Source organism: Pleurodeles waltl, chromosome 6 (assembly GCF_031143425.1).
Source record: "Pleurodeles waltl isolate 20211129_DDA chromosome 6, aPleWal1.hap1.20221129, whole genome shotgun sequence".
NCBI classification, from domain to species: domain Eukaryota; kingdom Metazoa; phylum Chordata; class Amphibia; order Caudata; family Salamandridae; genus Pleurodeles; species Pleurodeles waltl.
In genome coordinates, this window is record NC_090445.1 from 903215155 (window position 1) to 903241895 (window position 26741).

At 46.9% G+C, this 26741-nt stretch overlaps 1 protein-coding gene across 2 annotated transcripts in view; it reads left to right on the plus strand.

The window, feature by feature from the left end:
• PTPRE (protein tyrosine phosphatase receptor type E) overlaps positions 1-26741 on the plus strand; it is a 939227-nt gene that overhangs the window by 759870 nt on the left and 152616 nt on the right. For both annotated transcript variants that reach the window (XM_069239717.1, XM_069239718.1), the window contains 2 exons: positions 801-936; positions 1889-2038. In XM_069239717.1, the coding sequence (XP_069095818.1) occupies positions 801-936; positions 1889-2038 (286 nt within the window). The remainder of the gene's footprint in view (positions 1-800; positions 937-1888; positions 2039-26741) is intronic.

A 26741-nucleotide genomic window follows, 5' to 3' on the forward strand; every position in this document is an offset into this window, starting at 1 on the left:
ATGATTTGCTGATTTTCATGACAGCATCTGCTTTCGGGGTTTGTGGTAGGGCAGCTATTGCGCTGAACAATTGGTGGTATGAAAAAATAATAACCGAACAGTTTTTTACATGTTTCTGGAGTCTGGGCGAGTGCTCATTTGTGGGTCTTCTCCGAAGTCCATCGGGCTTGTGAGCCAGGAAGTCTCGACACGCAGCCTCGATTATCCTGGTGACAGGTTCTGGTCCCCAACACCTCATCTGGTGAATGTGTCACACGTGATGATATGAACGAACCAATTCCTTCTGCACATATTCAATATGCGTTTTTTTAGAATTAATCTTAAATTACATTCTGGAATACACTTCACAGCAAAAAATAGAAATGATTACTGTAAATGTATTTCAAACCACGTATTTATTGATCTGTGCATAGCGAATGCCTTCTTTGAAGGGCGCATTGAGCTAACAGCCTGGATTAAATCATTGGGAATATAATACCCAGGAAGTATCAGTATCTTCTTGGCATAAAAAAGGCAGCAGGCCGAATGACGGCTTTTCAGTCTGCGAAGCACTATGCCAAAGAATGTTCGTGTGAAAAAAGAAATGTAAATTAAATAGAAGAGTTTCATTTATAACAGAGGAGCTCCCTCTTGTGGCTGCAGATCAGATGGCATGTAATTAAATACAAGTTACATTGAACATAATTAGCACTTAAGAAAAGAACATGAAAGTAAAGAGTACAGTTCTGAATTTATGTATTTTTACAGGGAAGACAAATGCGTGTGACGCAATTCTGTGTCCTGTTTCTCCTCTCTTTCAGTGCTGGTGTGGGTCGGACCGGCACGTTTATCGTCATTGATGCTATGATCGATATGATGCATGCGGAACAGAAGATCGACGTCTACGAGTTTGTGTCTAGAATCCGCCACCAGCGCCCGCAAATGGTCCAGACCGATGTACGTGAAGCAGTCAGTGGCGTCCGGCAGCTTTTATGAGGGAGGGGCGGGCAGAAAGCACACACACACACACACACACACACACACTCATTCTTGCACGCACGCACATCCATTAACAACACTCATCCCATTCAAACATACATGCACGCACCAAACATTAATTTTAAAACATCACACACACACACTTATTCTTTTACACACGCACGTACGCACATCCATTAACACTTATAACATTCAAACATGCATGCACACACCAAACATTCATTTTAAAGATCACACACACTCATTCTTTTACACACACACGCACATCCATTAACAACACTCATAACATTCTTACATGCACACACGCACCAAACATTCATTTTAAAACATCACACACACACAAACCCACACACACTTACCTTCAGCCTCGAGGACACAGGAGGGTTGGGACTGCTGCCTTCCCTCATTGACTAACCATAGGTCAGCCAATGAGGGAAGGCAGCAGTCCCAGCTTCGTCACAGAGTGGGATGGGGTCAGTGAGATTGTTGACCCCACCCCATTTTGTGATGAAGTGTCACTGCTTGACAATCACCCTGGCCGCTTGAGGCTTAAACCTGAAGCACCCAGGTCGAAGTCAATGGGTGACGCTTTCCTCGTCACTTAGGGGAGGGCCTCGAGGCACCTTTGCTGAGCTGAGGATGTCACGCCCATAGGAGCTGTGACCTCCTCAGCCCAGCAAAGTTCAGCTCAGTCAGCCAGGAGTCTGCGCAAATCGCGCATGTCTCACTCCTGGCTGTCTGAGCAGAAAATGAAGAGTGTCTGTCAGGCCGACCTATGGGACGAGCCTCACCTGGAAGCAGTGTTGTGAAATTAAGTTGCTGAATTGTGTTACTTGTTATACTTAATGATGACAGTAGACCCCAAAAAACTTCATGAGTGAATGATAATATTGTATGCTTTGCTTTTTAGATGCAGTATTCTTTCATTTACCAAGCCTTACTTGAATACTACCTCTACGGTGACACCGAGCTGGATGTGGCCTCCTTAGAAAAGCACTTGCAAACCCTGCACAACACAAGCACACCCTTTGACAGAATAGGCCTGGAAGAGGAATTCAAAGTAAGTGTTCAAGAATTCCTCCTATTATTCTTACATTGAAAAGGTGTGACTTACAGCTCTGCCTGGATAATTACCCCATAATATTTATAATTGTGTAACATGATGCTATGCCTTTGGAATTATGGTATCATAACTTTGCTTGTAATCGTACCCATTGAACATGAAATTATCACACATCATATTGGAAGCAGATGTAAATGACATTTACCTGAATATTTGTACTAAATTATCAGTTGAACCTGGGTGCCCCAAATATCTGCACAGTGAGGTCTAACATACTTACCAAAAATACATTTTGTGTGATGTTGGTGTGGAAAAAGTAAAATGTTTGATCAGAGAGTTTATGCACGGTAAAGTCTGAAAGCAAATCTTTCATCTTGGGTTGCTGTGTTGATTTGGTCGGGAGTATCCTGACAAATCAGAATTACCTTTCGTAATGTGAAGGCCTATGTGGTTCATGCACAGAACCCTCCACCCTCCCATCCCCCACCTAGGCTTGATTTCAATGCAGACAGAATGTACACAGTTGAAATGTATTTGTTGAACAAACTCCTCTGGTGAAAAATCAGGCTCATATACGGCAGATACCAGAGATCAGGGGCGGCTACTCCTTTAGGGTTGAGGGGCTGTGCCCGTCTGAAATTCCTACACAATTATAGCAAAAAACGATTTGTTCTGAGATGCGATCATAAACAAATTGATGCATTTAAGTCTGGGCTGTCTGTCCAAGGCTGCCTGCCCTGCCTCGCTCTGAAGCACGAGACGGAAGCCAGGAAATAAATCAACTTTCTACGCTGTGACACATGACACAGGGTTGACTGTTCTAAAGCCCTTCATTTCCATTGTGGTCTGCAGCAGTCTCCACCATAGGCCAGTGACGTTTTTAGCTTCACGACTTCGGGAGTTAGACTCTTCATCCCTGCATGAGGGCCGCCATTCATCATTTATAGGCATAGATCCCACCCTTTCCCCAATTGTCATGCAGTAGGAGTGGATGCAGACAGGTGTAACTTGGTGCCTTGGCTTCAGTAAGGGTAAGTGTTATAATGCTAATCTTGTGGTATTTTTATTGTATTGAAACCCCTTGTGTCACTAGCCTCCCCAATGTGACACCCCAGGCTCTGGCTGCAAATTGCTGGTTCTTTTAGAAGTGGAGCTTTTGTATTTTTTCCCTCACGAAATTGAACCAAAAGACGAGCAGGGTTCTTGTCCCCTTGTAAAACAGATCAAAATTTCTGAGTCGAGCACAAAGGTATAAATATATGCTTACAGTAAAGGCAGTCATCTACTATATGGCATTAAACCTGGCCCTATCACCATGCCCTAAGAATTAATGCCACATACATGGATTGATATGCAAACACTGAATGTTAAAAAGCGATTTAGTTCGTCCTTTATGTCACATGTTTTACTTAATGTTGCGTTCCCCAAGAAAGTTAGCTGTTTCATCATGCTGTGTTTCTGTGCATTGTATTACTCTTGCATTGTGCACACTTTGACTTGTGCCAGGTAATTATGAGGGGCTTTGATTGAGAGCACTGGTGCTGAGGCTGAAAATAAAGCAAAGTGCCTGTCAGTGGGTTGGCGGCTCTGCAGAGCACACAGAATAATTGTCATGCATTCCAGTTACAACTGAAATTCAGTGTAAATGTGTGTGAAAGGAGGGCACACAGGTCAAAATATTCAAAAGGCAAAAGCAAAAGGAAAAAAGTTCTTAAATGTGAATAAGTGCAGTGTATGGTTGGTGTGGTAAAATGAGGGAGATGCGATGAAGTGCATTTAGAGGAGAGTGAAAAGAGGGTACTGAAGAAAAGAGAGGAGGTTGAAAATTTACATATGGATGAGATGTGCAGAGAAAAAGGGCAAACATATCTAACATAAAGCACACATAACTGAAGGCCCTACTCCTTCCACAGGCCTCAATAATATTTAATTCACAGTATCACAATTTCAGAATTAAAACATTTCCAATGTTAACTATTTATACCTAATCATTGTTGTTACTCATTTATCTTAAACAGCTAACAACCATTGACAAAGCCAACAGTACTGACAGATTTTATGTGTATGTCAGTTGTGTTATATTTCTAGATGCAATAACATGTCATAGAGAAATCAAAATACAGGCCACGTGACACACTATGGGTGTCACAGAAATTTATTTTGCATGTTTCTTTTTAGAGAGCTCCCACTTTTTCCATCCCACTTAAAGATCTGTCTGCACATATTTCGGTATGACTGATTGAAGCCAACAGCTGTGGGTGCTTCCTAATTCCCTGTTAGATCATTTTCTTCCAAAGTTGATGACACATGCAGTGCAAGGCACTGGGTAAACACACACTTTAAAGGGCCTGAAGTTGTTGCAGTGTACAATTCGCACATTAAAGTAAAGGATGAACATATTAATGCAATAAGATATGAAGCAGATTTTAAAGTGTTTAATATTTAAAGGCTATACAGTCCCACTGTTTTATAAACCTTGCTTTCTCACAAAATTTATTTCCTTTTAAATGCTCCATTTGTCAACCTTTTTTCAATTTTCTTTGGGAGGAGGACCCACTCTGGACCCCATGTTTGTCCATTGAGCTTGCTCGCTTCACTCGCTACATAAAAGTAGTACCCAGACTTTTACGCCCCTTCACTTTCAAATGTCGCCAGCCACCGCTGCAGAAGATCGGTCTTTTTTTCGCAGTGGTGCCAGAGTCTCAAGGAACCAGCTATGTCGGAGAAACCTTGCCTGCTTTTAATTTAGGTTATATGCTCCAACAACAACACAAGCACAGTGCTGGTGTTTGGATTCTCTTTATTACAGACTGCTTAAAACAACCCGCTTTATTCCCAGAAGAGAGACAGAACAAATCTTTGTAGAGATCTTTGAAAGATAAGTTCTTTTAACACAGAGATCAATACTGAAACCCATGTTGTATTTTATTGATAGTAAAACAGTTTGTAAAGCGCCTAGTTACTTCTGACGAAGTGTAACAGCGCTAATGCTTCACTCCTGGATGCAGAGCCAGGCAGCATACTAAAAGGAGCAAGCCAGTCTAATCAGTCCAAATAACCAAGGTGTTAATTTTTTTCGAAACGATAGTTCAGTTTTTTCCTGTCAGAGTGAGAGGGGCAGAGAATTCAACATCTTGGAGGCTAAAAAACTAAAGGAACATCCTCCGACGCGTGCTCTTTTCAGTGTAGTAATACAAGCAAGAAGAGCCTGCTGATCTTAAATTTCGTCTACAAAGATAGAGTTTGACAAAAAGAGTACAAATATCGACGACCTTTGGTATTCAAACTTCTATGGCAATAGCACATGCTTTGAAAAGGCTCCTTTTCTTCAAAGGTAGCCAGTGCAGTTTAGCAAGAGCAGGTCCCGTGGGGGATCGCCTTGGGAGATTTAACTGCAGATGAGCTGCAGGAGAGTGCCTCTTTGTGACATAGTTACCCCCACTTTTTGCCTGCAATTTGATGCAATTTTGACAGAAACTGCACTAGGTTCCTGCTAACCAGGTCCCCAGTGCCAGATCTCTTTCCCTAAAACTGTGCAATTGTTACACCAATTGGTAATTCTTTTATCCCCTCTGTAAGCCCCGAGTAAATGAAACCCCTGGTACGCAGGGCATGGGTACCAAAGAGGGTCCCCAAGGGCTGCAGCATGTGTTGTCTGAGAGATCAAATGCCTCCACCAACCATCTAACCCTGAAGTAAGGAGACAGCCTCACCAGGATAAGATGCAGCTACAAAGATACTAGCAATTTCAAATGTAAAGTTGGTCCATGTCACATTCAACTACCTTCCTTTATCTATTTCATGCTGTGCAATCTGGTATTTGTAATCTTGCATTTATAATCAGACAAGAAACTATTATCATAGAGCAAAATGTGTTAATGTACTCCAATGGAAGTGCATTTAAGTGACTCCCTAGCTCTCACTATTTCAGACCACTCAAAAGCTATGCTGGCATAAACATGCAAAATGCCATCATTTATATTGCCGGACAAACCAAACACCTGACAGCTGCTGTGTGGATCAATCCACATGTTGCAATACAATAAGCTTTATTCGGTCATGAAAAACCATCAAAGCAGAAGAATACTCCTTATAAATACAAATTACCAAATAGAAAGTTTAAAAATAAACAATGTATAATAAAATATAAAAGAAGAATACCCTTTATTATTAAAAAATAAAAGCAATAAGAGAACTCTCAGTGAATACCCTGTGACATACAAATTACAATGTTTTTAAATGAAAAGTCCTTATATAGCATGCAGCAGCAAGGAACTTGCTGACTGCATGGATCAAAATAACAGAAGTGTCACTCTTTAGATTCCTAAGGGCAATAGCAAATCGTTTAAAACCCAACATCTGACATGCTGGACAGATCCACTTACGTCACGGGGCGACATACACTGGACAGAAAAACATAAAGGGGGTCATTACAACACTGGCGGACGGTGTTAAAGCGGTGGTAAGACCGCCAACAGGCTGGCGGTCTTGTTTTTAGTATTATGACCATGGCGGTTACCGCCATGGTCATCCGCCGCTTCTCCATTCCGCCTGCTGGGCTGGAGACCTGGGTCTCCAGCCCGGCGGCCGTGACAATACCGCCACCGGTATTGTGACCCGGCTTACCGCCGTGGATTTCCAGCGGTAGGAACCGCCATGAAATCCATGTTGGTAAGCACTATCGGTGCCAGGGAATTCCTTCCCTGGCACTGATAGGGGTCTCCCCCTCCCCCCACCCCCACCCCGACTCCCTCCCCTACACCCCCCACCACCCCTGCCACCCCCCAAAGGTGGCAGGGCCCCCCTCCCCACCCCGACATTACCTTACACATACACACCCGACACGCACGCAGGCACCACCAACACATATACATGCACACACACCGACATACATGCCAACATCCACACACACACTCAGACACGTACACCCACATTCATGCATTCACACACACATCCATACAGACATACATACAGACAGACACGCACTCATTTCCAAAACACGCAACACCCCGCAAGCATACACGCACTCACACACCCCCCCTACATACACAGACGCACACCCCCATGTACCCACACAACACACAACAGCCCCCCGCCCCCCTCCCCTAACGGACGATCGACTTACCTGTTCCTTCGATCTGCCAGGAGGGGACGGGAGCCATGGGGGCAGCTCCGCCAACACCACACCGCCAACAGATCACTGCCGCGCAGAATCACAGGACGTGATTAGCTCGGTGGTGTTCTGTTGGCGTGGCGGTGGAGGTGGAGCAACCTCCACTTCCCCGCCGCCTGCAAGTATGGCTGTTGGCGGCTCTCCATCGGAAAAACGACGGAAGGCAGCCAACGGTCATAATACGGCGAGGGGCAAACCGCCACTACTGGCGGTCTTCTGCACGGCGGTCCCTCAGCGGTCTTCTTAAAAGACCGCCGAGGTTGTAATGACCACCAAAATGTTCAAGTGTTTCCAGAGCAGAATTGCAACATGGACATAAGTTGGACACAGATGGTGTCCTCCAACTGCCAGTAAAAGACAATAGCGGTAAACACCCATAACGGAAACGAGCATACAAGCTCTTTCCCAAAGAATCAGGGATAAGATCTAAATAGGGCTCCTACTGAGGATACCATTTGAAATCAAGAAATGCATTGGTCAATCGTCCATGTGTTGCACCTAGGAGATTGTTATTCCTAACGTAAGACCAATAAGCTATTTTCAGAGACAGTTTATGAGCCTTCCCTAAATCCTGTGGATTCTCCCAGTAGTTCCCAAGCCCCAGAATGCGAAACCAACTTGACACATGCTTAAACCATGGAATGGGGCTACATTAGGTCTTTTTAAAAGATCAAGAAGAGAGTCCCTATAAATCACAAGCTGGGGAGTCATCCAAATTCTTACCCAGAGAAGTAGCGGTCTTAAAGCTATCGTATCATCAGAGATATGGTTAAAACCAAGGTCAAGAAAAATGGAAATCAGGGGAGGTACCACCTGGGCACGCACGTAGCACTGTGGCAAAGTTGTTCTCACCCACAGACAATTTAGTGGTTTTACAAAAGCCCCATACCTCCGCACCATAGGTAGCAGCATTTTGTGCTTTAGCTAGATATGTTTTTATTGCCGGAGAAACGGCCTTCGTAACAATACTTATATAGAAACGCAAAATAGCCCCAGATCTATGTTGAAGAAGAGACATACTCTTGTTAATCTGTTCTTCCCAGTGCAGTTTGTTGGAAATTCTCACCCCCAAATAATCTATTGAACTAACTTTCCCCAAAAGGAGCCCCAGCTATAGTGATAGTACATCTTCTAACTGGTCTTGGGCTGAACACCATCAATTTAGCTTTACTGGCATTCAATTCCAGGCCATAGTCAGAACAAAAAGTTATAAACTTATCCACAAGAGCCTGAAGGCCCATTGGGGTCTTGGAAATGAGGAGAGAATCATCCACAAAAAGCAGAATAGGAATCTTTTGTTCATTTAGGAATGGGGCATCATTTTGACAAGAAGATACAGCTTGTACCACCTCATTAATATACAAAGTAAATAAGGTTGGTGCCTGAACACATCCCTGACGAACCCCCCGATGGATGGCGATATGGTCTGTCAATTCTCTCTGGTTACCCCACCTCACCTGAGCATAGGTGCCCTCGTGTAACCACTGTAGGAGATGGATTATATTCGGTGGGGTACCGATTTTATGTAAGACATCCCATAATTTCCCTCTAGGAACTGTATCAAAGGCGTAGGTCCACGATGGCAACATACAAATTTTGTTTAGAAAGTGTTACATATCTCCAATGCAACAATGCCAGCCTAAAAACCTGGTCCACGGTACTAGTTTTATGGCGAAAACCTGCCTGAAGTGAGGAAATCACAGGGTGGGTATCAACCCAATCTAGGAGCCTATTCAAAAGTTGTTTGGCCAAATAAGTTTGGAGGTTGTCAATGAGGCGAATAGGTCTGTTATTAGCAGGGGAACTCATCACTCCCTTTTTGTATATAGGGATTACTTCAGCCCCTTACCAGGTGCCGGGTATTGGGCCTCCAGCTGCTATTGCATTAGATATCATGTTTATATAACTGGACCAGGTCAATGGCTCAGACTTATATAAATCACCTGGTATCTTATCTGGGCCTGGGGCTTTAGAAGGGTTAAGAGAATTAATTGCGGTGAGTGTTTCCTCCAGGGTAAAGACAATATAATCATCCGGTTTACACACGTCCGATCCCAAGTCACCAGAAAGTAAGCACACTGCAGCCAATTGCTGGGAACGAGAGTCATAGGTGGAAGGTTACAGGACAGGGCATAAAGATTATCAAAATGATCTACCCAACTCTCAGGTTGAATGTGACAACATATTAGCCCTCATTACAACCCTGGCGGTCGGTGTTAAGGCGGCAGTAATACCGCCAATAGGCCGGCGGAAAACAAAATAGAATTACGACAACGGCGGAAACCGCCAACCTAGACAGCCACTTTAACACTCCGACCGCCACGGCGGTACAAACAAACAGCGCGGCGATAACCAACAGACAGGCGGTAGACAATGTACCGCCCACCCTATCACAAGATGCCAATCTGCCACCTTTTCCGGGGCAGAACCAACGCGAACAAAAACACAGCGGAAACAGTACACAGAAGGGAAAACACTCACCTCTCCACACCCCACGAGAAACCAGGACACCATGGATCCAGAACTGCAGATACTGCCAGCGCTGGTCTTCTTGCTCCTCTATCAGGAGCTCCAACGACGGCTGCAACGACCACGGTGAGTACTACACCTACAGGAGGGAGGAAGTTGGAGGGGGGAGGGGGGAGGGGGGAGGCTGGACACAGAGACAATGGCTGCCATCAGTGCTTAGGCCAGAGCCTGAAATGCTCTCCGTTGGGCTGCCTGGCCAGAATGAATGCCCTCCAGGTATGCATTTGTTTGTTGCAAATGCCTCTCAACATCCTGGATGGCATTCACAATGGTAGACTGCCCAACAGTGAGGGATCTCAGGAGGTCAATAGCCTCCTCACTGAGGGCAGCAGAGCTGACTGGGGCAGGGTCTGAGGTGCCTGGGGCAAAGGAGATGCCCACCCTCCTGGGTGAGCAGGCACGGGACACATGCTGAGGGGCTTCTGGGAGGGCGGTGCTGGTAGGGTGGGAGGCAGCTGTACCTGTTGATGCGGGGGGCACAGAGGGGCCCGCCACCGCAAGGGAGCTCCCATCAGAGGAGGAGTCGCTGTCGCTGCTGTCACCTTCTGTCCCTGCCGTGTAGCTCCCCTCACTCTCCGTCCCACTGGTGGCTTCAGACTCTGTTGTTTCGCCCTCCAGGGCCAAGTGGGATGCAGCTCCCTCCTGCTCCGGTGCCACTGCTGCTCCGCCTGATAATGCTATTGCACACAAGAACAGGGAGACCACAAAAAGGGGGGGGGGAGACAGAAGAAAGACATGTTCAGTGTATGCGATACCACTACCGCTGGCGGACACTACAGACACAGCAGACCTCTGCACTACGCCATGCACTTATAGTTCCTAGATTATTCACAGGGCCATGGGGTACAAGGCCTATGCCCGATTGCTGCACACATGGAAGTCACAGGAGCCTGACTAGGTGTAGATGGCACTAACCACTAGTGGGGTTGGGGTGCCACTGAGCCTGCCTCACAAGGGACCTTGCCTACCATGCTCGCCCTGGCCTAGGGGAACCCACTGGCCACCTCCCCCACCCAGACACCTCGTAATGCGCGCAGAGTCAGATGAATGTGACTGTACTCAACCCCTTGTGGCTGCTGTGATGCCCTCAAGCGCCCATCCAACTCTAGATACGCCACCAACAGGATCCGGAACATCAGGGGGGTCATAGTGCGATGGGCACCCCTCCCACGTTGGGATGCCATCCCCCTGCTGGGCCTCCGCCGTCTTCTTCCTCCAGCAGCGAATGTCCTCCCATCTTTGCCGGCAGTGGGTGCTCTGTCTGTGGTGGACCCCCAGGGTCCGGACGTCCTTGGCGATGGCACGCCAAATATCCTTCTTCTGGTGGACGCTGACCTAGAGGAATAGTACAGGGGAAAAGGAAAATCTTTAACCGTCCGGACTGTCATAGTCATTGGCCCACTTTCCCACCCTTGCCTTGACACAGATACACTCACCGTCCGCTCATGCAGGGCTCAGTCCCCCCCATGTATCTTCCATCCACACCACTCCAAACAGGCATTACCCACGCAGCATGCTCACAGTGTACACACCTGTTTGTCTGGAGGACCGTAGAGTAGCGTGTACTCGGGGAGGACCCCATCCACTAACTTCTCCAACTCCTCCGAGGTGAAGGCAGGGGCCCTTTCCCCAGACACATGAGCCATCGTCGCTTCCAGACTGAGGTCACAGCAGCACTTGCAGTGTAGGTCCTCTCCTGTTGAAGGTCAGGTATCAAGTGAGTGAACAGACAGAAAATGGCGGTCACATCCGCGGCGGTGCATACCGTCACCGCCGGCGTACATCGTCATTGGCTCCTGGTACCCATAGGGTCCAATGCTAACCAATGGAGGATTGCGCCGCTGTCTTCGACTTCCTACCATGACGGTGTAGAACGCCAGCGCAGTTACCTCATAACCCCTTGTCCCACCTTACAGGTCAGGCAGCTGCCATTTCAGGGGGTTACATGGCAATAATAATAACTGCGTCACACCTATCTAGGCCTTGCATACACAGAGTAACAGGCACATTGCGGATTAATAAATGTGTGCTAATGACATTTTGTAATACCTCAGTGTTGGCTGACTCTCTGCTCACTGTTCTCGTCCATAGGGCACGTCCGCTGGGGCACGTGTTGAGATGGCGGCATCCTCTGGTGTACAGACCGCTGGTGGACCTGTCAACAATGGAAGAGAGACACGTAATAGTAACCTACAGACTTGATCGTGCAACAATCCATGAACTGTGTGCCCAGTTGGAGCCAGACCTGATGTCAGCTATCCGCCATCCCACAGGGATACTCCCTCTAGTGCAGGTCCTGTCATTACTCCATTTCCTGGCAAGTGGGTCTTTCCAAACAATAGTGGCCATTGCATCAGGGATGTCCCAGCCAATGTTCTCTAACGTGTTGTCCAGAGTGTTGTCTTCCCTGCTGAAACACATGCGCAGCTATATCGTGTTCCCTCAGGTGGAGGATTTGCCTACAGTGAAAGGTGACTTCCATGCCCTGGGACATATCCCCAACATTGTAGGTGCCCTTGATGGGACACATGTGGCCTTGGTACCCCCTGCAGGAGTGAACAGGTGTACAGAAACAGGAAGAGCTACCATTCGATGAATGTGCAGATGGTGTGTTTGGCCGACCAGTACATCTCCCATGTGAATGCCAAGTTTCCTGGGTCAGTGCATGACGCTTACATTCTGAGGAACAGCAGTATCCCTTATGTGATGGGGCAACTCCAGAGGCACTGTGTGTGGCTAATAGGTGAGGACAGGGACCCTATACCCTGTGAATAGTTGTCTGGGTCTGGGATTGTCTCTACGCGTTAGTGTGTGTCTAACAGTTGTCCCTCGACATTTGCAGGTGACTCTGGGCACCCCAACCTGTCATGGCTACTGACCCCAGTGAGAAATCCCAGGACAAGGGCAGAGGAACGCTACAATGAGGCACATGGGCGAACTAGGAGGATTATAGAACGAACCTTCGGCCTCCTGAAGGCCAGGTTCCATTGCCTCCATATGACAGGTGGTTCTCTCTACTACTGACGAAAGAAGGTGTGCCAGATCATCGTGGCCTGCTGTATGCTGCACGACCTGGCTTTGCGACGACAGGTGCCTTTTCGGCAGGAGGATGGGCATGTGGACAGTGAAGAAGAGGAGGTAGAAGAAGAGGATATCGACAACAGAAACAACGTTATCAAGCAATACGTTCAGTGAGAAACAGGTAAGAAGATATCACTGTCTCACACATCTCATACTATTGTTTGAACTATCATAAGTCTGTCACTTTTACCCAGTGTATGGACCCTGACTTGTCACTTTGCCTTTCCATTTAACAGATGTGGGTCCCAGTGTGTGACCTCTGCTATATTTATCTTGGACTAGAGCTGTGTTACATCGGTATGTTGACAATTAAATTGACATTGCTATATTCCATTGTTATTGCAAATACACATTTGTGAAAGCACAGACTGACTCCAGATTGTTTTGTGATTGATGTGTGTTTATTGTTGTTCAAATAAGTGGAGGGGGTTGTAAAATGGTCAGGGGTGATGGTGGAGGAATGTCCATGGCAGAGTCCAGTCTATTTGTTTCACAGGTGCATTGTCCAAAGGGGCATAGGAAGTGGATCTAGGGCAGTTTAAGGATGGACAGGGTAACAAAGTGGGACAGAAGGATGACATTCAGGGGGGTCTCATTTCCTGACGGGGGTCTTGGCAATGTTCTCTATCTTGTTCCTGGATCTCAGGGACCGTTTGCGGAGTGGCTCTCCATCTGCAGGGGGTGGGGTGCTGGTGTTGCGGTCCTGTGGCAGTGCCTCCTGTCCACTAGCGCCGGCGGAGGTGGTGGGCTGTTCATCATCCAGGCTAGTGTCAGGGGCCCCTTGTTGTGCCCCAGTGTCCCTCCTGGTGTTGACAAGGTCCTGCAGCACCCCTACAATGGTGACCAGGGTGGTGTTGATGGACTTCAGTTACTCGCTGATCCCCAGATAGTGTTCCTCCTGCAGCCGCTGGGTCTCCTGAAAGTTGGCCAGTACCGTTGCCATCGTCTCCTGGGAATGATGGTATGCTCCCATGATGTTGGAGAGGGCCTTGTGGAGAGTGGGTTCCCTGGGCCTGTCCTCCCCCTGTCGCACAGCTGTCCTCCCAGTTCCCCTGTTTTCCTGTGCCTCTGTCCCCTGAACCGTGTGCCCACTGCCACTGCCCCCAGGTCCCTGATTTTCTTGGGGTGGTGGGTTTGTCTGGGTTCCCTGTAGTGGTGGATACACTGCTGCTTGACGTGTCCTGGGGACAGAGGGATGGGCCAGCTGGGTGGGTGCTGTGCTGGTGCTTCCTGAGGGTGAGGCTCTGTGGTGGCTTGTGCCAGTGTCAGGGAAACCGACTGTCCCGAGGTCCCACATGGGCCGGACTGGTCATCTTGATCCAGTTGTACAGAGCTGCTGTCATCACTGTGGGCCTCTTCTGTGGGGGGGAACTGGACATGTCTGGAACCTCCTGTCCGGTGACGTTGGGTAGGGGTCCTGCAGGGGTGTAAAGGCATGATTATTGCGTCTGTGTGTGCCATTGTGTGCAATGGGTGAGTGACCCTGTACTCCAGTGCTTGCATTCTTGTCTAGGTCCTTGTGTGATATTTGGTTTGGGGTCTGTGTGGGTATCTGTTGTGGACATGCTTTGGTGATGAGTGTCCATGCTTTGGTGTTGCATGTAGGGCTTGGTGTTGGGATGGGTAGGTTGTGATAGTGGGACATATGTGAGGTGTTGGAGTGATGGGGGTGAGGGTGGGGGTATGTGATAGCATGCAGGTAGGCTGGAGGATCTAATAGTTAAGAGTTGACTTACCAGCGTCCATTACTCCTGCTACTCCCGCGAGGCCTTCAGGATGCATTATTGCCAAGACTTGCTCCTCCCATATTGGTAGTTGTGGAGGAGGAGGTGGGGGTCCACCTCCAGTCCTCTGTATTGCAATCTGGTGTGGAGACCAAGGAACGCACCTTCCCCCATAGGTCGTTCTACCTCTTCCCAATGTCATCCCATGTTCTGGGGTGCTGTCCCACTGCGTTTACCCTGTCGACGATTCTGCGCCATAGCTCCATCTTCCTAGCAAAGGAGGTGTGCTGCACCTGTGCTCCGAATAGCTGTGGCTCTACCCGGACGATTTCCTCCACCTTGACCCTGAGCTCCTCCTCAGAGAACCTGGGGTGTCGTTGAGGTGCCATGATGTGGTGTGGGTGATCTGTGGGGATGTGTGTGTTGTGATGTGTGAGGGGATGTGTTTGTGTGTGTTGTCTGAGGTGCGTGGAAGTTGTGTGAGTGATGATGTTGTGTGTCTGTGGATGCTAGTGTTGTTTCTGGTGGTCTCTCTCTGGCCTTCTTTCGAAATTTTGGTAGTAAGGGTTTGTGGGTGATGTGGGTGTGTGTTTTATATTGGATTGGGTGTGTGGGAGTGGTGTGTGTATGTGTGTCAAGTGAGGGTATTTCGATTTGTCCAATGTGGTTGTGTTTTGTAAATGTGTGTGTATTTTGAGCGCAGCAGTGTGTACCACCAATGGAATACCATGGTTGAAAGACCGCTGCGTGGGTTCGTGGGTCGTGATAGTGTGGGCGTATTCCTGTTGGCATGACGGTGGAGGTTTTGTTATCGCCAGTTTATCAATGACCTTTGAATGGCGGACTTGTGTGGGTACTTGGATTTTGGCGGATTCCGAGCTGTGTGTCGTAATAGCTGTAGCGGAATTCCGCCACCGCAGCGGTGTGTTGGTGGTCTTCTGCACGGTGGTAAGCGGGATTTACCACCAGGGTTGCAATGAGGGCCATAGTGTTCTTACCCTCTCTCTGTCTCCCAGACAATAGTGCCCAGAAAGACATGTTGGTATTGTGTCCGGCAGCGTCTAACATATTCTGCCATATTGACTCATCCCAGTTTTCTTTGGCTGTGCTATAGCTTTGTAATAGGCTAATCTGGCTGTTCTAATCGCCCACTGGGAGCGGGACACAATAGCTAACTTTAATGCAGATTTTGCCTTTGAGCAGTCCTTTTTGGACCACCCCCTGGTTTTAAATGGGTGGTCATAGTGCTTTGTAGAAATTTCCTTGTAGAAAATGTTTTGTAGCTTGTGTGTCATTGTCTCATGGATGTTAAGGATTGGTAAATTGGTAATCTCCTGTCCCTCATAATCAGCCATAACATCAATAAACACTTTATAAATCTCCCTAATCTTGTATGGATTAGACAACACGTTTGGTTAGCTGACACGGATGTGATTGCTATCCAGAAGTGGCTCTGGAACAACAGTGTGATCGGTGTTCAATGACCTCCTGAATTCAACGCTGTGTAAAGTAAGGAGCAGGGAGTTTTGGTCACTGTCATGGTGAAAATCCACCTTCATATCCACCAACATTGACCATAGCCTAACATCCAGTAAAAAATAGTCGATAACACTAGACGACTGACCTCGTTTGAAAGTGGGAGCAATATTTGGGTCAGAGTGCGTCCGACCATCATAAGCTCTAAGACCATACTTGAGGCACAGTGAATTCAACTGTAGGGCGGCGCAGAAGTGACTACAGAATTGCTCATTCACCAATTGTGGGATACCCCAATGTTCATCCTCTTCGACTGTTAAGTCATTACTTAAATATGAGGGTTCAACTGTGCAATTCATGTCTCCTGCAACCACTACATAGGTATTCGGAGATAAAATATCTAAATATTGAAACAACTGGGTCAAAGTCTGAGACTCCAATCCCTGCGGTACTGATCTTGGGTATGTATTAATTATAGTTACATTGAAACCTCTATTAAATACAAGCAGTATCCCTAGTAGGTACAGGGAATCTATTTTTAATACAAAATGTTCGCACTGCAACCTCTTGCTAAGCAGTATCAATAGACCTTTCTTTGCTCATCCAGTATCACTGTCTGCCAGTTGGGCCATCTCCTGGTATGATAGAAAACCATCTAGGAGCACAGAATCCACAGTCCAAGTCTCCTGAAATAAACATATATCCTGTTTGTTTATCTAATTAACCCATTCGGGGTCCAGTAATCTCCTACCCATCCCAGCCAAGTTCCAAGACATAATAAGAAGTTCAGCACTATTTCCCAGGTCTCTAGGCTTCTTTCGCTGGACTCCCAACCAGTAGATAACCTTATTTAACAAGGAGTCATGAGTTTCAACAGACCCCGGGGGCAGCTTAGGTACATCAACCATAAATAAGGTTCCTACTTTATTCCCAAGTGCTCGGGCCTGTCTCTTGGGTGCTAGCCATCTCGTTCCACCCAGGTGGCTTAGTACAATACGTTGGAGAGGGGCCTACAGCAACCAACATCCGGGGATTCACCCCCCCCCCAGAGTCCCCAGTATGATCAACAGATTTAATTTTACCATATCTATCAGACCCGGTAAAGTTCCAACCCTTGGTACCAATGGCGCACTTGCGCCTAATGGCCTTGAGAGGGGCCCGTGGACCTTCAGTATGGGAAACAGATGGGCATATGGGTAGGGGAGTGGAACCAGGCTGTGAGTGTTGGTTACCTACTAAAGTCGCAAGTGCAGATGAGGTTGAAACAGTAGGTGTGCCCCCCAAAACAGGAGGGGGCACATCCAAACTTGGTTGAAAACACCTCCAACCACACAACATCCTAGGGTCCCTCATTAACTTGTTCGTCAACGTCAACACCAAGTTCTTCACTTCATCCAACTTAAGATAAACAGAGGACAGATCAAGATTGCCACATAACATCAGCGGTCTGTCCAAACCCAAAGGTGGATTGATCGCAACTTCAATGTCAGCAGATGTCCCAGAGCATGCATGAGTTGCAGTCCTGCAAGGTCCTTCTTCCTCCCCCAGAGGCCCATACCGGTTAAAGCACAAAATATTAGGCATCACCAAAACCTCAGGGCTTAAGGGCGGACAAGGGGCCTCATCCCCCACAGGAAGGTCTCCTATGGTGCAAGGTGCAGCATCCAACCCACTGCACAGCACTGGCGATAAATCCAACCTTGTTGCTTGGAATAGTGGATTTGAGTCAACCTCCCTGGAAAGGATTGGGGTGCAACTGCTTCCTCTTGAATATATCTGGAATTTTTATAGCAGGGGACACTGTTTTAAAGGAGGTAGGTTTGAATTATTTCTTAAGATGGCCTCCACTTCTTCAATTAGGGTATCTATATGTTTTAATGAGTGACTTCCTTTATTAATCATTTAATTTTTAGATCGTTTCCTTGGTTTTTTTGGACCACTAGTATGAGCAGGGATGTCCACGGCTTTCCGTTTCCCCATCTCTAGGTACAGAGTGTAAACAACAGAGAATATGCAAAACAAATGAGTAAACCTAGGGGCAATCCTGGGATAAGAACTTACTTCTCTTGAGACAAATAATATTGCCTAGCCCAGCCTCGGTCAGGTGATGCCACGCCCGAGCACGTCCCACGCTGCGAAAGTCTGAAAGCGCTTTAAGCGCGCAATGTCACCAGGAAGCCTGGGGGATGTAGTCCCACCCCAGGTTCAGGGCCAAGTTCAAAATTCGGCAGCGTGCCCCGCACCGAGGACGCTTGAAATCGCTATAAGCACGCAATGTTACCAGTGAGACTGGGGCAAGTACTCCCACCCCAGGTTCAGGGCCAAGTTCAAAATTCGGCAGCGCGTCCTGCGCCACGAAAGCCTGAAAGCACTTTAAGTGTGCGATGTCACCAGGGAGCCTGGGGGATGTAGTCCCACACCAGGTTCAGGGCCAAGTTCAATATTCGGCAGCGCGTCCTGCGCCACGGAAGCCTGAAAGCGCTTTAAGCGCGCAATGTCAGCAGGGAGCCTGGGGGATGTAGTCCCACCCCAGGTTAAGGGCCAAGTTCAAAATTCGGCAGCGCGCTCCCAAAAGGTAGCATATTTCCTCTGCATATTTTATGTATATTTCATTTCTTAACGATTGTGCCGAAGTGGCAGGAGAAAAGCCACGAGGAACCTTGTGAGTGACACAGACAACAACTCTGATGGCTGAAAGGGGTTGACCAATCCCCCTGTTCTATGTATTGTGGTCTTTGAGCTGATCCAACATTTGAAAGTCAACTCAACTGAACAATGGATGAAGGAGGCTGACCCCAGTTACCTCAATATATGTATTATTATATTAGTGATTTTTATTTTACTTCATTACATGTGCTGTCAGACAGCTAAAGCTGTAGTGTACCCCATAAAGATGATCAAAACACATTTGTTTTACGATATCAGTAGCACACAAACAAAGCTTACTTCGGCCAGGCATGTCTAGGTGCATGTTGGACCCAAGTACTGTCACTATAAAACAGGCTGTCTGGTGATCTATCCCATGATCCATAGAAAAGGGGTCAAATCCATGTATAGCAGACACGACAAAGAGCACATGAGAGTGCTGTCACATTCCAGAATCCCTGATAACATCAGTTCCTGGTAACATCAACATGGAGCAGGACAGGCCTCTGCATTTATTGAGAGAGTTTTACAAATGTAGTGCATAGCAGGCACACTTTTCTCTGCTGCACTGGCCCTTCAACCGACAAACACACAGCAGCAGACTTACACTTACATACAGCTTGTACGTACTCAAGGAAGCCTCAAGCGCACCTCAAAAGGAAGTCACATCCATGTCATGTGTACAGGCCCCAATTCAATACAACCATGGCCACTTTAAGACCATTTGAAACACATAGCAAGGTATTGTGCTGTGGTGCTTGATCTGGGCAACATTCTTAAATGTTTTAGTGACATTGCCTTTTTCCATGTTATTCCTTACTAGATGACTATGCTGCACCCATTTGTGCAGGCCGACGTGATTCCACACCATAAATGCCATTGACTTTTGTTCCCCTTATGAGTCAGATGGCTTTCCTTTGAAGATGCCAGCCCCACCTCCCTCAACAGCTCCTAGACTGGCTTTAAGTACACAACAAGTTGAGATATGGATGAGAGACACAAGAGTGCGCAGGCCTGTCTATATCAAAATAGATCACCGTACTCTGATCATATGATGGGTACACACTGCTTTTGGTAAGAGGTGAGCTCACTGTGGGATGTTGTTGCCTGGTCTTCGGGCATGACTTGATCTTCTTGGCTAGGAGGCCCACCTTCCTCAAAGTCTGGCATGTGGTGGTGTTCAAGACGACCACCTCTTCCTCCGGTCTGCCCATCCTGCAAAGATGCTTAGCCAACAGTTTTGCATTTTGGGGAGACGCTAACTGTTCTGAGGTGAAAAAGGATTCCTTTTCCCCCTCCCATTCTGGGCTAGTGGGTGCATACCTTGCAACCACAGTAGATGTATCCTGCACCAGGTCCTGCTGTCCTCCACCTCACTTTCTGTTGCCTGTTGTAGAGAATGTGAGATACTGAGAGCCATTAGTCCAGGTATGTATGTGATCATGTAATATAAATAATACAGTGACTATTGATCTAGAGATATTTACTCTAAAACATTATAGGGGAAAATGTGTACATTACACCACAAAAAGATGAGTGTGACGGATGGCCCTCCCATTGTCATAGGAGTCATTGATGTTACTGGACCAGATGGCCTAACTTGGACTTGCACCTTATATCTACATTCGTGGCTAACAATCTAAATGTTAGGCTGACATTCAATGATAATTTGTATGATAGTTTCACTTACACATGTAACATGTCGGGGTCATCCGGTACTATTTTTACAAACAAATGCTTGGCTAACACTAAATTATTCATGTCTCTATACACGAGCTTGTCATGCCTCTCTGACCAGCATGACAACAGGTATAAGAGACTACAATCTAAGCATAACACAACATCAAACTGGATGATTTACATTGTTGTATTTGACATTGAAAGAAAACAAGCTCACTATCATGTTGCTGATCATGTGCCTCCAGCTGTTTTGGGATATCTAGCAAGACCTTCTTCTCAAGCATACCTCTGTAGTGAGATGAGCTTGGAGGGATATTTAGCCTTGCACTTGTGGTGCCTCATCAGGTTTTCCTGTGCCTTCGTCTTGGACCAGTGGCGGTGGTCCCACTAAAGCTTACGGACCTTCTTGGCTCTTTGGGTGGCAGTCCCACTTCTTTACATATCCAGGCAAAAGATGGTCTGCTCCCCAGGCATACTCTCCACCTCAGCTTGTTTTTGCACACCCTCCCATAAAACTGAGCAAAGGTGTGGAGAATCCCCTGTGCCAAATAATGTCAATTTCCACCAATACAAATGGGAGAGTTCATGGGAGAGTTCTCTCATTCCTCCCCTCAGTCATTTTAGGTCAGTTAACGTTGAGGTGGTATGGAGGTGAAAGCTGATTTGCCCTCAGTGTGGGTAAATATTGGCTGATATTGCACTTCTGCAGTGTTTACTCCAGGTATGCAGTCAGGGGTTAGACAGAAGGGAAAAATGGGTCAACAGGCCCTTATGCATCGTGGAGTCGCTTGCGATAGCATAACACTTTTCACTCCAAATATGTGAATTGTACAAAATCATGTTGTGGATTGTTTAATCAAGTATGTGTATGAAAATGTGCAGTGGGTGTATTATTGTACATACAGGACACGAGGCAAAGAAATACTTGACACAAAATTGATTAATCTATTGAGGCAACATCAGAAAATTGAATCTTTGGGCCTGATTTAGATTTCAGCAGATGGGTTACTCCATCACAATGGATACGGATATCCAGTCCGCTGAAATGTAAATCCCATTATTTCCTATGGGATTTATATTTCGGTGGATGGGATATACGTCACCTTTGTGACAGAGTAACCCGTCCGCAAAAATCAAAATCAGGCCCTTTGTGTCTTCCAATATGGCATTCTAATATCTGTTCAACTGGCCATGTGTAGACGTTGTATCATCCTTTGAGTGAGAAGGGTGGCTCATGAAGTTATGTGTGGGCCGGGGTATGGTCCATCTTTTATTATTGACGCAATACAGAAAAACCACTGGTATACAAAAGGCAGATGTGCAATACCATGACAAGGTTAGTGGTGGTATTTAAGTGGGCTTTTGGCAGTTAGCTCCTGTTCCATGTAGTAACTATGCCTAGGATCACATCTGCATGAAATCGGTGTCTCCCTACTACCTGTTTCTCATACAGCTTAACAAGGGTGAGCCTCTGTATATTATTTCTTTTGTCCTTACATAGTGGTTTCTCAGGATGAGGGATGGCGCACCAAGCACTGAGGACGACATTGTGGAAAGTTCTTATGCTTTTTTGCTGGCTTATGTATAGTGCATAACTTTCTGCATACCTTTCTGTGATTGTTTAATGATTTTATGAGAAGCAGCTAGGAAGGGGTGTGATTGGTGGTTAAATGAGGAGCAGCGACAGAGATGTGTAATGCACGGGTTGTGAATGCCCCCCACCACTGGAATTTATGTTTTCTTTTGGCTTTCCGTTAACTTGCGTGTATCTAAAAGTATTATTTTCTGTATGCCCGTGATTTGTCTGTTTTCTGTCTTTCTGTGGGCAGCTTTTCATTTGTATTTTGAGATGCACCATATTTCTATACTTCTTTTTCAAATATATCTTTACCTCTCGTGCATGGATGCTGTTATTGAGCCAAATATGTGGCCGCAAACTATCATACCATTTACTTTCATTTAAAAAAAAATTATAGTAGAGTTTTTCCTAGCCCCGAAAGGGTTCTGTGTGATTGCACTGCTGTTCCTGTAAGAGGTCTGGGTTGTATGCAGCTTACTTCAAGACTGTATCTGTGTAACATTAAGCACAGGGTGCAACCTTTATGAATTAGGCTTACAATTGTCGGTTTCTGAGTGGGTTTACATTGACCTCAATGTGTTCCTCCTTTACGTTCTCTTTTCTCCACCCATTTTGGAGAGGATATTCTCCATTTTAGGCCTCCTCTCTATGTTTCCTCCCATGTTTACACCTTACTAATTGGTTTTAGTGTGTGAAATATCAACACAAAAAGGTGAACATACTACTACACATGCTTTTCCTTCTGAATAAAATTACATGTAATCTGTGCTCATCATCTTAGCATATTATTCCCTATGTGTACTGTTAGAAATGGGGTCTTTGGTTGGCAGTCAGGTTACCACCTGTCGAAGCAAGGATCCTCACTCTAGTCAGGGTAAAAGAGAATCAGCCACAGCTAACCCCACTCTCCCCCCCCCCGGTAGCTTGGAATGAGCAGCAGGCTCAACTTCAGAGTGCTAGGTGTAAAGTATTTGTACCAACACACACAGCAACTTAATGAAAACACTACAAAATGACACAACACAGGTTTAGAAAAATAGAAAATATTTCTCTAAACAAAACGAGACCAAAACAACAAAAATCGACAATACACAAGTCAAGTTATCAATTAAAAAACAAAAAGAGTCTTCATGTAATTTTAAACACAATGCTAACGCTGTTAGCGTGGAAATGTACCTGGGTGCATCAAAAATAACCCTGCACGGGCGAGTGTGCGTCAAAAAGAGCTTGTGATGTGTCGATATTACTCACTCATGAGACCGTGCATCGTTTCTCCTTCAGTTGGGTCGGCGTGCGTCGTTTCTTCTCTCTGCAGGAGAGTGAAGCGTCAATCTAAACAGCACTCTCGGGTCCAGGCAGGCCTTGCATTGTTTTTGCATGGCCAGCGATGTTTGCATCGGAAATCCTGCTGCACGATGATCTGAAAACCACGCAGCGCGGGTTGCGTTCTCACCAGCCTCCGTCAGCGATGCTGCGCGTCGTTTCTCCAGCCACGTGCATCGATCTTCCAGCCGCGCTGCACCTGAGCATCAATTTTCAGCCGTGAAGCCAGTGGCGCATTGATTTTTCAGTCGAGTCTTGGATTTGCGTCAATCTTTTCCCTACACGGTGGTCTGTGCGTGGATTTCTCACTCTTGTCCTGCCAGGTTCTCGTTTCAGGGTCCCAGGAACTGGATGGACACCCCTTGGCAGGGTAGGAGTCTCAGCAGAGGCTCCAGGTGCTGGCAGAGAGAAGTCGTTGCTGTCCCTGAGACTTCAACAACAGGAGGCAAGCTCTAATTCAAGCCCTTGGAGAGTTCTTCACAAGCAGGAAGGCACACAAAGTCCAGTCTTTGTCCTCTTGCACAGGCAGAAGTAGCAACTGCAGGATAGCTCCACAAAGCACAGCCACAGGCAGGGCAGCTCTTCTTCCTCAGCTCTTCAGCTCTTCTCCAGGCAGAGGTTCCTCTTGGTGTCCAGAAGTGATCTAAAGACTGTGGTTTTGGGTGCCCTTCTTATACCCATTTTGCCCTTTGAAGTAGGCTTACTTCAAAGAAAAGTCTCTCTTGTTTGTGAAATCCTTCCTTGCCCAGGCCAGGCCCCAGACACACATCAGGGGGTTGGAGACTGCATTGTTTGAGGGCAGGCACAGCCCTTTCAGGTGTGAGTGACCACTCCTCCCCTCCCTCCTAGCACAGATGGCTCATCAGGATATGCAAGCTACACCCCAGCTCCCTTTGTGTCACTGTTTAGTGAGAGGTGCCACCAGCCCAACTGTCAAACTGACCGAGACAGGGAATCCACAAACAGGCAGAGTCACAAAAAAGGTTTAAGCAAGAAAATGCTCACTCTCTAAAAGTGGCATTTTCAAACACACAATCTTAAAATCAACTTTACTAAAAGATGTAATTTTAAATTGTGAGCTCAAAGACCCCAAACCCCACATGTCTATCCACTCCCAAAAGGAATCTACACTTTAATCATATTTAAAGGTAGCCCTCATGTTAAACTTTGAGAGGGACAGGCCTTGCAACAGTGAAAAAACAAATTTTGCAGTATATCACTGTCAGGACATATAAAACACATTACTATATATCCTACCTTAACCATACACTGCACCCACCCCGGGGGCTACCTAGGGCCTACCTTTCGGGTGTCTTACATGGAAGAAAGGGGAAGGTTTAGGTCTGGCAAGTGGGTACACTTGCCAAGTCGAATTTACAGTTTAAAACTGCACACACAGACACTGCAGTGGCAGGCCTGAGCCATGTTTACAGAGCTACTACTGTGGGTGGCACAACCAGTGCTGCAGGCACATTAGCAGCATTTGATGTACAGGCCCTGGGCACCCCTAGTGCACTGTACTAGGGACTTACTAGTAAATCAAATATGCCATTCATGGATGAACCAATTACATACACACTTAGGGGGTCATTCTGACCCCGGCGGTCATGGAGCGCCGGGGCCAGAGTTGGCGGGAGCACCGCCAACAGGCTGGCGGTGCCCCGCAGGGCATTCTGACCGTGGCGGTTTGGCCGCGGTCAGATGCGGAAAACCGGCGGTCTCCCGCCGGTTTTCCGCTGCCCATTAGAATCCTCCATGGCGGCGCAGCTCGCTGCGCCACCATGGGGATTCTGACAGCCCATACCGCCATCCTGTTCCTGGCGGTTCTCCCGCCAGGAACAGGATGGCGGTATGGGTTGTCGTCGGGCCCCCGTAAGAGGGCCCCACTTTGTATTTCAGTGTCTGCTTTGCAGACACTGAAATACGCGACGGGTGCCACTGCACCCGTCGCACCTTCCCACTCCGCCGGCTCAATTCTGAGCCGGCGTCCTCGTGGAAAGGGTGGTTTGCACTGGGCTGGCAGGCGGCCTTTTGGCGGTCGCCCGCCAGCCCAGTGCAAAAGCCAAAATACCCTCAGCGGTCTTTCGACCGCGGAGCGGTATTTTGGAGGGGGGAACTCTGGCGGGCGGCCGCCGCCGGCCGCCAGGGTGAGAATCACCCCCTTAGTGTAGGAGCACTTGCACTTTAGCACTGGTTAGCAGTGGTAAAGTGCCCAGAGTAACAAAAACAGAAAAACAGAGTCCAGCACACATCAACAACCTGGGAAACAGAGGCAAAAAGTTATGGGAGACCAAACCAAGGATGAAAAGTCTTAACATATACAAAGTGTATTGTGAATTGGCCCCTGACATTGAATGCTGTCACTGAGCAGGGTCAGTTTTACCACTCTCTGCCCAAATATCCAGCCAGTGCCTAGACTTCATCCTACCTGGGATTACCGCTTACATTGTGCACCTGAAATCAATAATCTTGTGAAGTGACCTGCCTCAAAAACTAGAAAGATCTGTGATGACTTAGGTACCTGAACAATGAAAATGGTTCTTCCCTAACCGTTTCTCTAGCACTTACATTTGAATTCTTCTGTTCAAGGCGACTACCATGGTGATGAGCATATAGGAGCAAAGCATAATTGTATAGTAGTCCAGCTCATCTGACCCTGTCACTGGTGCCCATTTGCTTTACATTTAATAAATAACATAACCTTTTTTTAAATGGATTATTTCTTTCAATAAATCATGCCTTTGAAGGTGTGATGTTAAGAATATCCTATTCATATTCTTCATTTGTAACACCTAAACTATCCCTGCTTTTTGTGGTCCTGAAAAGAAAAACTGAATGCTGCGAACGAGGATATAACACACCCAATTCCCATGTTCTGTATGCTTAACATAGTGTTGCAAGGGTGCTGACTCTTATGTGGTTGTCTTCCAAGTTGGCCAGAAAATCCTTTGCTGTCTTGTTGTCCTCACACTATAGATGTATTTATTAGGTTAAAACAGGCCTCATGATAGCAAGGAGGTTCATTGCAGCTATACTTGCTTCCTGTGTTAATGTCAGTGTGGGATGACAAAAAAACTGGCATTAGAAATATATTGTTCGGTGGCATGTGTAGCTGCAGATACACATGCTGTGCATAGTCCGCCGTCTGGTGTTGGGTCGGAGTGTTACAAGTTGTTTTTCTTCGAAGAAGTCTTTTCGAGTCACGAGACCGAGGGACTCCTCCTCCTTTGTTTCCATTGCACATGGGCGTCGACTCCATCTTAGATTGTTTTTTGTCCGCCATCGGGTTCGAACGTGTTCCTTTTCGCTCCGGGTTTCGGGACGGAAAGATAGTCAGAACTTCGGAAAACTACGTCGGTATTGTTTCGTTCTGTATCGGGTTAGATAGAATCGACACCGAATCGTGAAGAGCTCCGGTAGCCCTTCGGGGTAACTTCGACCCCCGTCGGGGCCTGGTCGGCCCAACCGTGTGTAACATCGACACCGATG